This window comes from Geotrypetes seraphini, chromosome 1, assembly GCF_902459505.1.
Source record: "Geotrypetes seraphini chromosome 1, aGeoSer1.1, whole genome shotgun sequence".
In the NCBI taxonomy this organism is placed as follows: Eukaryota; Metazoa; Chordata; class Amphibia; order Gymnophiona; family Dermophiidae; genus Geotrypetes; species Geotrypetes seraphini.
This window is the reverse complement of record NC_047084.1, coordinates 280,005,414-280,018,060: the sequence shown is the minus strand read 5'-3', so window position 1 is coordinate 280,018,060 and position 12,647 is coordinate 280,005,414. Positions and strand designations below refer to the sequence as shown.

Here is a 12,647-nt window from a genome sequence, read left to right as displayed (position 1 = left end):
ACTAGTTTTAAAAGAAGCCATTTCTGCAGATACACCTTTGTTTTATATATATATATATATATATATATATATATATATATATATATATATACACTAGCTGATGCCCCGGCGTTGCACGGGTATTTAATTATAGCAATAACACTGTAAATGGATTCAAATAAAGATACTTTATAGTGGTGAATGAAATTATTTTTTTACAGCTTAATAAAAAGTACAATATTCAAATTATAATGTGAAATATTTGACAAAATGAATACAATACAACTAACGCAAAACGTGATTATAAACAACCATTTTAGTTTCACCTCCTGGAGCAAGAACATATAAATTCTTGGGTGAACCCACCCTTGAGCAAGCAACATAGAGTTGTAGGCCGCAAGACCCCAGAACATATCACCCCAGGTAGTGAGGGATCTGCATACCAAGTTTCGTTCAAATCGGTCAAGCCGTTTTTGAATTACAGGGAGAAAGGCAGCTTTTTACATTTTTTCCATTGGCATGAATGGGTGAAATCTGATCTTCTGTTTGTAGCTCCACCCATGTGTGCAGGTGGGCCGCGAGACTCCCAGAACATATCACCCCAGGTAGTGAGGGATCTGCATACCAAGTTTTGTTCAAATCGGTCAAGCCGTTTTTGAATTACTGTGAGAATGGCAGCTTTTTACATTTTTTCCATTGACATGAATGGGTGAAATCTGATTTTCTGTTGGTAGCTCCGCCCACGTGTGCAGGTGGGACGCGAGACCCCTAGAACATATCACCCCAGGTAGTGAGGGATCTGCATACCAAGTTTCGTTCAAATCGGTCAAGCCGTTTTTGAATTACTGTGAGAATGGCAGCTTTTTACATTTTTTCCATTGACATGAATGGGTGAAATCTGATTTCTGTTTGTAGCTCCGCCCACGTGTGCAGGTGGGCCGCGAGACCCCCAGAACATATCACCCCAGGTAGTGAGGGATCTGCATACCAAGTTTCGTTCAAATCGGTCAAAGCCGTTTTGAATTACTGTGAGAATGGCAGCTTTTTACATTTTTTCCATTGACATGAATGGGTGAAATCTGATTTTATGTTTGTAGCTCCTCCCACGTGTGCAGGTGGGCCGCGAGACCCCCAGAACATATCATCCCAGGTAGTGAGGGATCTGCATACCAAGTTTCGTTCAAATCGGTCAAGCCGTTTTTGCGTGATCGCGGCACATACACACACACACACACATACATACCTCCGATTTTATATATATAGATTGGCCACCATAAGAACGGGCTACTGGACTTAATGGACCTTTGGTCTGACCCAGTAAGGCTATTCTTATGTTCTTTTAAAATTACCCCCTATTTCTAAGATCTATTAATCAAAATTATTTAATATTTCCTACATTTAGAGAAAATTTTTGGGACACTATATGTGGTTCTATTTTCTCTATACGGGGGCCAGAACTTTGGAACATGCTTCCTAATCATCTTAGATTTCAGACTTCATTAACCCCCCCCCCTCCTTTTACAAAACTGTAGCGTATTTTTTAGCGCCGACAGTGGCAATCACAGCTCCGATGCTCATAGAGTTACTATGAGTATCGGAGCTGATATCGCCATTGCCGGCATTAAAAAACACACTATGGTTTTGTAAAGGGGGGAGAGGTAAACCTTTTAAAAAAGATATTAAATCTTTTATGTTTACTGATGCACATGGTTAAATTTTTTATGGCAGGTTTGCGCAACGAATGAACTTTGCGACCTTCTTTTTTGCATTTCTCCCCTTTTTTAAAAAAAAATTAATATTGTAGTTCATTTCTTTGTTCACTCACTTTCAAGTCTTGTTTTCATTTTTTTAAATATTTGTTTAAGTTTAACAATTTCATTGTAAGTTGCTTAGACATTTTTGATAGGCGGGATATCAAACCTTAATAAAACTTGGAAAGAATGAAATGTTACATCTAATTTGTTATGAAAACGAAAATAAATTATACAAATGTAGATCATTAGTGCACTTAACTATTCCCCTCTTTTACAAAGCCCAAAGTACAGGCCACTGAGGTACTGCCCTGAAGCCCATAGGGATTTAAAGGGCTTCAAGGCTTTTACCAAGCAGCAGCCGCTAAAGGTGGGGGGAGGGGGGATATTCTTGGAAAATATCACTTTTTTATTGTATAAGAATATAGAAAATTTTATCATAACATGTCATTAGAACTATAATATACATGCAAGGAATGCTTTATTTCCCATTTCTGTGGCTGCTATGCATTATGAATTCAGGGTATGTTTTTCCCCCCCAAATATTCCCAGAAGTCTTGTTCTCTTCCATCACACTTCTTTCACTACTACTGGTAACCTGGCTTTTTGAGCTTTCTCCTTAATGCAAGCCATACTTTAGTATTATTATGTTTTAAGAAGTGGATTTTTTTCTGACCCATGAAGCTCAACTGAAGTCTTTTCTCCACTTCTTATTATTTTTATTTATTTATATACCACTTATAGCCTACATTTAGGTACTCAAACATTTCCCCTTTCTGTCCTGGTAAGCTCATACCCTATCTAATGTGCCTGGCGCAATGGGGGATTAAGTGACTTGCCCAGGGTCACAAGGAACAGTGTGGGCTTTGATCTCACAACCTCAGGGTGCCAAGGCTGTAGCTCTAGCCTCTGCACCTCACACTCCCCCACAATTGTTTAAAATTGTGGTAGTAGGCTTTTAAAGCATTTTAGTGTGACTTGTGAGCAGAGTGAGAAAAACTCATAAGTTAAGGTTTAAATAACTGAGTGTGTATATATTTGTGAATTGTTGTTTGAAAACACTTGGGTTTCCATTTATTATAATAGTAGAAACACAGGTATACCGTTCTTCTTCTTAGTTCCAATAATAATGTAACATTGCATTGACATATTTGTAATAACCCCACAAATCATGTTGATTTTCAATTTACCATACAGCTGAGTATAATTTTTATAAAAGTGTTATGAGTGCACTATTATAAAATATATATGTATTACCTAATCTGCCATTGAATGGGTTCCATTTATAGTACCATTATTTATTACACTGTATGGCATTATAAATCTTGATCTGAGTATGATAAATCTACAAATACCAGGAAGTTATGTAAATGAATATGAAAGCTGATGTATTTCCTATGAGAGCTCCAGTGAAATGATTCTCTTCTTTGTTCACAGCTGCGAAAGGCTGTAATGGACCATATATCTGATTCATTCCTGGAGACCAACGTTCCATTGCTAGTTCTCATTGAGGCTGCAAAGAGTGGTAATGAGAAAGAAGTTAAGGAATATGCCCAGGTTTTCCGGGAGCATGCTAACAAATTAGTTGAGGTAAGTCAGGTTACCATTGTTGTTTTAAAACTCTAGTACATGGGTCCTCAACAAACTTCAAGAGAAAAGTCACATTAAATCTTTGAAATCAGTAAGAGGCTGGGAAGGCCCTTATCGGTGCTGCCATCCAATCTTGAATCACCCCTGCAGATCTTCAAGCAGCCTGGTTGTGGCAGCAAAAAATGGAACTACTACAGGGAATAGTGAGATTTGGAGGAAAGATAGAGGGGGACAGGAACTAAAGACTCAGAAGAACAATACAGCTTGGAGGGGAAAAGAAAGGATGGGATTTAAGAATACAGAGGAAGACAGGAAATAAAGAGAAGATGCTGGATTGTGTATGTATGTGAGGAAAAGGATTATACTATATACAGAGCATGCTGGACATGAGGAAAGGGATGGGGGATATGCTGGACACAAGGCTAGTAATGACATGAAACACGGACAGTTGATGTAGAGAGAGAAAAAATGTCAGATAAATAGGAGATCCTTGTAAGACAGAGGAAACCAGAAACCAGAAGCTGGAACAAAAGAATAAAATGACAAGACAACAAAGGTAGAAAGAATAATTTTATTTTCTATTTCACAGTTGGAATATGTCACTTTTTGGAATGTATAGAGCCAGTGTTAGACATGGCTGGGACCCAAAACAAAAATTTTGGAGAGGACACCAAATTCCATTAACAAGCTGTGCTTTCTTCAGCTTCAGGCTGGTTTGGGGCCCACAGCAATTGCCTTGGTTGAAACACCTCCCCCTTTCTCTATATCCCACATAAGCTAGCCCTGATACCTACTAGATATTTTTTTACATTATAAGGAGTACATAAGTTTGTTTTTCTGGCATACTGCATGCAAGTGTCTGGTTTCTTGGGATTTCAACTGCATTTTTGTTTACGTATTTCTGTATAGTTTATGGTCACTGTGGGCCAAATTCTATAAATGGTATGGCAGTAGGTGTCCTACCACTGTCTAACCAGCCAAATGGGATGCATGTTTCCTACAAAAAAAACAACCCGAAGCAGGCCGCCTACGCTGAAGGCATCTGTCATGGGTGCAGGAAAGTGCCCAGGGACACTTAAGTTTGCCCAAGGATGTGGTTTTGCCCGGAAGTGGCCTTAGGTGAGCTTAAGCAGCCCTAGCTGCCTGAAATGTAGGCCTTTGAAATGCTGGCGTACATTTCAAATAGATGCAGCCGCTAAACTGATTGCAGCAAGGAAATCTCCCTGCCGTGATCAGCTGAGTGGCCACGGCAGGGAACCTCACTGCAATCTGGTAAACAGGAAGGATGACCACCCTCAAATCTCTCCAAACTGTCCTTGGCAGGAGTGATGCCTACTCCCTCCTGCAGAAATCCCCAAATCAATACCTGGCAGGAGTGATACCATTCCTTCCTGCCAGCACCCCCCAACATCCCCGGTAGGAGGGATGCCGACTCCTTCCTGCTGCCACCCCCACAAACACAGGAACCCTATCTCCTGAAACCCCAGCACTGCAAAGCCTACCCGCCCCCCCCACCCCCCCCGGGACCTTTATAAGCAAAGCTGGCTGGAGGGATGCCTACTCTCTCTAGCCATCAGGTCTAACTCTTCAAAATGGTGGGCCTTCTTCTTCCTTATGCATCCTAGGATGCACCAGGGAGGGGTCTAAGGCCTTGATTGTCCTAGGGTGCCTAAGGCTCTACCCATTAGGAGGGCCTTTAGGCACCTGGGCTAAACCAGAGTCTTAGGCCTCATTTCCGGTGCATTCTGGGATGCACTGGGAGTGGCCTAAGAATCCAATTGGCCAGATATCTAAAGCCACTCCCATGAGTTCGATATAAGAGATTTCATGAACGAATGTTTGCTTTCCAGGCAGGGAAAATGAACGCTTGGTTGAGCTCTCTTATTCCTTAGCCAAATCTTATTACTCTTTTAGGAATGTATTAAAAATGTATTTGAAAAAAATGTGAAACTTGTTGAACTTTTTAACTGTTTGTATGTTTCACTGAATGTATAGCGTTCATTCTTATGTAAATTTGATGGGTTTTTCAATTGTTTGTATTTATCACTGAATGTTCAGTGTTCTTTTTATGTAAACCGCTCAGAACTTATGGAAGGTGGGTGTATAAAACTAAAGTTTTACAATTGCTATGCAGCTTGCTAGCTCACTCTGTAGCACACTGGTTAAAACCTATACCCTTTATCCTAATGTTGCTGGCTCGAATCCCAGTCACTCTGTCTGATGAAAAAGAAATAAATAAAAGCATTAAACAGATCTAACTTCTAGTACACATGTGTCAAACACAAGGCCCGCGGGCCAAATCCGGCCCGCCAGGCCTTGCAATGTGGCCCGCACCGCGCTGTCATCACTGCACGCTGCTGCGTTCCATCACAGTGACGCGCGGTGACATAGGAGGCTTGTGATCTCGCCGGCCGTACTTGCTATCTATCTCCCCCCATCGACCGCCCCCCCCAAGAACCTCCGACCGCCCCCCCAGCCGACCCGCGACCCCCCTGGCCGACCCCCACGACACCCCCACCCCCCTTCCCCGTACCTTTCTGTAGTTGGCCGGACAGACGGGAGCCAAACCCGCCTGTCCGGCAGGCAGCCAACGACGGAATGAGGCCGGATTGGCCCATCCGTCTCAAAGCTCCGCCTACTGGTGGGGGCCTAAGGCGCCTGGGCCAATCAGAATAGACCCGGGAGCCTTAGGTCCCACCAGTAGGCGGAGCTTTGAGACGGGATGGGCCAATCCGGCCTCATTCCGTCGTTGGCTGCCTGCCGGACAGGCGGGTTTGGCTCCGGTCTGTCCGGCCAACTACAGAAAGGTACGGGGAAGGGGGGTGGGGGATGTCGTGGGGGTCGGCCAGGGGGGTCGAGGTTTCTTGGGGGGGCGGTCGATGGGGGAGGGGGGTTTGCGTCGAGGGCAGGAGGGCCTGGGATCCCTCCTGCCCGTAATGTAGTGCGGGGGTGGGGGATAGGGGGTCGCCGTGGTCAGGAGGGTTTGGGCTCCCTCCTGGCACGAACAACTAAGCGGTGGGGGGTCGCCAGGGCCAGGAGGACTTGGGGCTCCCTCCTGGCCCGATAGTGTCGGGAGGTTGGGGGAATCGGCGGGGCAAGTAGGGCTTGGGCTCCTTTTTGCCCGATCGTGTCGGGGAGTTGGGGGGGCAAGAGGGCTTGAGCTCCCTCTTGCCCCGATCGTGTGGGAGTCGGGGAGGTCGGCGGTCCTTCGGGGTGGGGGTGGCAGGTGCGTGCGAGCGGTCCTGCTTGGGGTGAATCGACGTTGGGGGGGGAACTATGTAAAAAAAAATACACAGCAGAAGCTGCCAGTTTCCTGGCATAAAGTGTAGGCATAAAAATCGCAACAGAATCTGCTATCTGTACCCAGCCAGGCATTTTATTGACTGACTTTTTCATTCTAACGCAGATTTCCAATAAACTACATCTTTTACTGCCAATATTGATTCCCAAAAATGTCCAGGAAAAAGAAAAGTTGACGGTGAAGGCAGACAATTTAATGACAAATGGGAAAATGAATACATGTTTGTGCTTAGTGAGGGGCAAACCAGTGGTGTATATTGTGTTATGAGACAGTGTCGGTGATGAAAGAGTACAATATACGTCGTCATTTTGACACCAAACATAATGTTAAGTATGGCAAATATACTTTGGAAGAAAAGCATAAAATGTTAAAGAACTAAAAGGCAAACTACAATCACAGCAGCAAATGTTTACAAAGGCTACAGCGAAAAAAATGATGCTGCAGTGAAAGCAAGCTTTATAGTGGCTGAAGAAATTGCCCGTACTTCAAGGTGTTTTTCAGAGGGTGCCTTTTGAAGCAATGCATGCTAAAAGTGGTGTGAGAAAGTATGCCCAGACCAGATACAGAGTTTTCAAACTGTCAGTTTGTCAAGAAACACCATTGCAGACAGAGTTCAAGAACTCTCAGGAAATCTATCATCACAGCTGGCCGAACAGGCATGCAGTTATCTCGCTTTTTCACTTGCTATCGATGAAAGCACAGACAACACTGATACAGTGCAGCTTGTCCATCTTTATACGTGCTACGAAGACCCGACCTCTCATGTCACTGAGGAACTTTTGGATGTAGCGGCCATGCATGGGACGAACGACTGGTAGAGATATATTGAGGCTGTGGAGAAATCTATAAATAATTTTAAATTACCCTGGGAAAAGTTGGTGGGTGCTAACTACCGATGGCGCACCTTCAATGTGCGGAGAAAAGAAAGGCTTGGTTGGACTAATGAAGGAAAGAATGCAAAAAAAGTCACTGCCACACACCCTTGATTACTTATCATATGCATTATCCACCAAGAGGGCTATGTGTGGAAAAGTTCTGGACATGAATGACATAATGACCACAGTCATTAAAACTATGAACTTATAAGGGCACGTGGCCTGAATCATCGCCAGTTCCAGCAGTTTTTACAGGAGGTGGGTGCAGAGCATGGAGACGTGCCATACCACACAGAAGTAAGATGGGCTGAGCAAGAGCGCAGTCCTCAAAAGATTTTTTTGAGCTCAGAGAACAAATTGCTCTTTCATGGAAAGTAAAGGAAAGCCCTTGCCTGAACTGTCGGATCCCGCCTGGCTATGTGACTTTGCTATGATGTGTGACATATGCGAGCATCTCGCCCAACTGAATCTGAAGCTGCAGAGACGCAAACAAGTCTCTACGAAGATGTCTGACATGATCACAGCATTCCAGCGTAAACTTCAACTATGGAAGTCCCACTGGAACAGGACAACTCTTGCCCACTTTCCCGTTTGTTTGAGTATCTCAACCACTATTTCTGGTACTTTTCCTTGCAGTCGGCTGCTACCAAAGTTAGCCGTTACTAAGTGAATTTGAGCGGCACTTCTCTGACTTTAGAACACAGCACTCAGGCTTTGACATCTTTGCCAATCCTTTTACAGTTGATGTCAACAATGTGCCCCATCACCTTCAGATGGAGATAATCGAGGCTTCAGTCTGACAGTGGCCTGAAATCAAGGTTTCAGGATGTTGAAATTGAGGACTTCTACCCTCTACTGCCCCCTGACTCAATGCCAGAGCTCCGACTTCAATGCTGCCCGTATTCTATCCATGTTCGGGAGCACCTATCTTTGTGAACAGATGTTTCAATAATGAATCTGAACAAAAACAAAGCACAGATCACGCATTACCGATGACAACCTCCATGCTGTTTTGCGGGTTGCTACAGCCCAAGACATAAAACCGAACATTGACTCATTGATACGGGGAAAACGGTGTCAGACATCTAGCCAGAAAACAAAAACAATGAGCATTTTAGGTACATTCCAATATTACTGTTTTGCTTGATACCAATATTACTGTTTTGCTTGATAGCATGTGAGTTGGTTAACAGCACTGTTAAGGAAAAGATTGTTCCACTCATTTTAAATTCACATTTCTGGTTAACATTGTCAGTTTATGACTGTTCAGTAAACCATTCGGCCCGCGATTTAGGCTGGATTTTAGATTTTGGCCCCTTCTCTGATTGAGTTCGACACCCCTGTTCTAGTATCTATATAATAAAATGCTAAGCGCGCATGTGCACTCTTACCACCATCTGATCCCTGATCCTGATCTGTAGGTTCTGTGGTCGACAGGAGTGCGCATGCGCGCTTACAACGGATCTCTCTCTTTCAGACCCCAAGGTGATGTGCGGGCTTGCCGGCTCCGGATGCCTTACACTTGGACGGACAAAGTTTATTTTTAAGTATCAAAGCCGCAATGGCGGCTCCTCTCTCGAGCTGCAACCTGCATCAGAGAAGGGCTTTCCGATGCAGGCGGGGATCGAGAGAGGAGCCACAACTTTGAACTAAAAAATAAACTTCAAAAAAACAACTAAGGGAGCTGTTCCGAAAGCGTTGCACCCCTCCTCAAAGTACCCGAACCTCCGTTGATCCTCCCATCGCGGTCTGACCCTCCCATCACTTCCCGCCGTCTGACCGGCTCACTTAGTCAAGTTTCAAGTTTATTAGGAATTTATATACCGCCTATCAAGGTTATCTAAGCGGTCTTTACAATCAGGTACTCAAGCATTTTCCCTATCTGTCCTGATGGGCTCACAATCTATCTAACGTACCTGGGGCTATGGAGGACTGAGTGACTTGCCCAGGGTCACAAGGAGCAGCATCTCTACACACGCTGCTTCAGGGCCTTTTACTGTCGCGTCTCTGATGATGTCATCAGGGATGTGCCAGAGTACATCAGGGCAGTAGAAGGCCCCGAAGCAGCGTGTGTAGAGTGCTGAGGACGCTGCTGGAGTTGGCAGGTTTGTCAGGACCGCAGGAAGGGGGGGAGCGGCAAGGGACTAAGGGAGCCTGCCAGACCGCAGGAAGGTAAAGGGGAGGGGAGGGGAAAATGCTGCTGCTGCACAGGAAAGTGGTGTGAGCGGAGGGAAATGGAGGGGGAGGGAATTATGCTGCGGCTGCTGTACAGGGAAGTGGGGGGAGGGAACTGCTGTTGCTGCTGCACAGAAAAATGGAGGGAGAGGGAATGCTGCTGCTGCGGCTGCTGCACAGGGAAGTGTGGGGGGATCGAAATGCTGCTGCTGCACAGGGCAGTGGGGTGGGGGAAAAGCTGCACAGAGAAATGGAGGGGGGAGAAATGCTGCTGCATAGGGGGCAGGGAGAGAGACAGATAGAAAGAAAGACAGACAGCAGGAGGGAGGGAAACAGAAAGAAAAGAAGAAAGACACAGGGGCAGGGAGTGACACAGAAAGACAGACAGACACAGGGGGCCAGGGAGAGAGACAGATAAAGGGGGTCAGGGAGAGAGAGACAGAAAGAAAGACAGCAGGAGGAAGAGAGACAGAAATAAAGAAAGACAGACAGACATATCTAGCACCTGTTAATGTAATGGGCTTAAATACTAGTTCAAATTATAATGAAAAACAGCATAAAATTGCCATTCTAATAACATAATAATAAAATATTATAACATTAAGGACATTTGACGTCTAAATTGCACCTAAAACCTGATTCTCTAAATAGGACGCCTAAAAAGTTAGACGCTTAAACAGTGATGAACTCTGCTGAACGCGATTCTACAGAGGACGCCTAACATAGGCACCAAAACGGCGCCTAAATTTAGATGCATTTTGCAGAACCAGGGCCTTAATTCTTGAATTTCCTTTTTTTTGTTTTTTTTATATCATAGAAAAAATATCTTACAAAAATACTGGAATCTCGCTGGACTAAGGGCTCCTTTTACAAAGCCACGCTAGGGCCATAACATGTGGAATAGCGTGCGCTAGCTGCTACCGCCTCCTTTTGAGCAGACGGTAGATTTCCGGCTAGCACGCGCTAATCTGGTGCGTGCGATAAAACCGCTAGCATGGCTTTGTAAAAGGAGCCCTAAGTGTATTATCAAAATGTATCAAAAATATGTGCTGGTGAAATTAAAGCACAACGTCAATAATTTAAACAATTAATGCCCTCTTTTACAAAGCTACACGACAACAACACCAAAGCCCATTAATTCACAATGGGCTTTGGTGTGATTACCATGGGCCACCGCATTAATCAGCTTTGTAAAACAAGGGCATAAATAAATAATGAATTAAAAAGAAAAACAAAACAGTATGAAATAACCCATGAATAAGTGATGCTACCAGTAAAAGAATAGATGAGGTGGCAACATAATGAAATAACTGAAAGAGGAACAACCCTGAAAGGAAAATAAAATTAATTACCTAAATATGAGGTACACAATGAAACTTCTAACCCTAATCATAAAACTGCATGTAGGTCATATAAAAACTCTGTATAGAGAAAAAAACTAATTATGTACACAAAATATGGAAAATGACTAATGGAGTAAAAATAGGGCCTTTTGTCTTCTGTTGTTGCTGCCTAGTTATGCTCTACGAATTATAGAGGGAAGGACCAAGTAGTTATGTGGATACAGAATACATGTTTGGATTTAATACTGTATGGAGGAAGCATATGTACAAGGGTCCTTCAAAAAGTTTCCACACTTTCATATTTTCACAGGAAATGGCTAGGGCGGGAGAAGTGGTAAGAGGGTATGTCGTAGAATTTCGTGTGACTAGGTAGTCAGGCAAGCCGTCTCACCTTGCAGGTAGTGATGTCTAGGGGACACTCAAGGAAGTTAAAGGCAGGGCAGGATTAACCAATTGGCCAAGTAGGCACATGCCTAGGGCCCAAAATGGTCAGGGGGGCCCGATGAAGGAGGGCATCAACATTGTTTTTTCCAAATGGCGATGAGCCCCTCCAACATCGATCGGCAATGCAGGCCCCCCACCCGATCGGCAATGCGGACCCCACCCCGATCGGCAACGCAGCCCCCCCTCCCCCCATCGACAGAAAGTAAGACAAGCAAGAAACGCTAGTAAGAAAGGCAACGGGAACTGTAATTTTGCAAGTGGTGCTGCTTGCCCAAAGCTTCCCTCTGATGCAGCTTCCTGTTTCCGCCTGGGTGCATGGTGGGGTGGGGGGGGGGTGCAGGGGGCCGAGTGTACTTGTGTGCCTAGAGACCCTTGACGAATTAATCCTGTCCTAGTTATAGGGAAATACATTTAAAACCAATAGGAGGAAATATTTTTTCGTCAGAGAATAGTTAAGCTCTGGAACGCATTGCAGAGGTTGTGGTAAGAGCGGATAGATAGCTGGCTATAATAAAGGTTTGGGCAATTTCCTGGAGGAAATGTCCATAGTCTGTTATTGAGATATGGGGGAAGCCTCTGCTTGCCCTGGATCTGTAGCATTGAATGTTGCTACTCTTTGGGTTTTTGCCAGGTACTGGTGACCTGGATTGACCACCATGAGGATGGGCTACTGGGCTAGATGGACCATTGGTCTGACTCAGTAAAGCTATTCTTATATTATTATGCTCTTAATAAATAGTGTTTAAAAAAATGAAAGTGCAGAAACTTTTTGAAGATCCCTCATATGTTGGACTGCAGAGGGATATGTTGCTCAATGGGAGCTGAAGATTGCAACCTGTTGTTGTAATCTAATCTAGTTTTCTGTGTCAAACTATGCCTAAGCAGGTTTAAGACGACTTACAATGTAACCTCTCCTCCTCCCCCACCTAAAAATTGCCTTCTGGTTATGCTAATGGTAGAAGAATGGCACTGGAGTTAATGCCTAGAATGGGGGAAAATCTCCCTCTTTATATTTTGTTAACAGAGTGATTATTCTATTCTGACAGGAGGAAGGTGGGGAAAGATCTAGCTCTCACAAGCAGGTCAAGAAATGCTTTATGTTGCTATAATACTGTAGCATTAACATGTTGAGGGGCATAATAAAAAAAAAAACAAATTAAATTCAGATAAATTTATTTCATAATAATTC

The 12,647-nt window shown here is 44.1% G+C and overlaps 1 protein-coding gene across 4 annotated transcripts in view; it reads left to right on the top strand.

The window, feature by feature from the left end:
• Window positions 1-12,647, top strand: part of CTNNA2 (catenin alpha 2) — a 1,640,869-nt gene that overhangs the window by 1,153,825 nt on the left and 474,397 nt on the right. For all 4 annotated transcript variants that reach the window (XM_033952687.1, XM_033952678.1, XM_033952696.1 and 1 more), the window contains one exon: window positions 3,168-3,320. In XM_033952687.1, coding sequence (XP_033808578.1) covers window positions 3,168-3,320 — 153 coding nt within the window. The remainder of the gene's footprint in view (window positions 1-3,167; window positions 3,321-12,647) is intronic.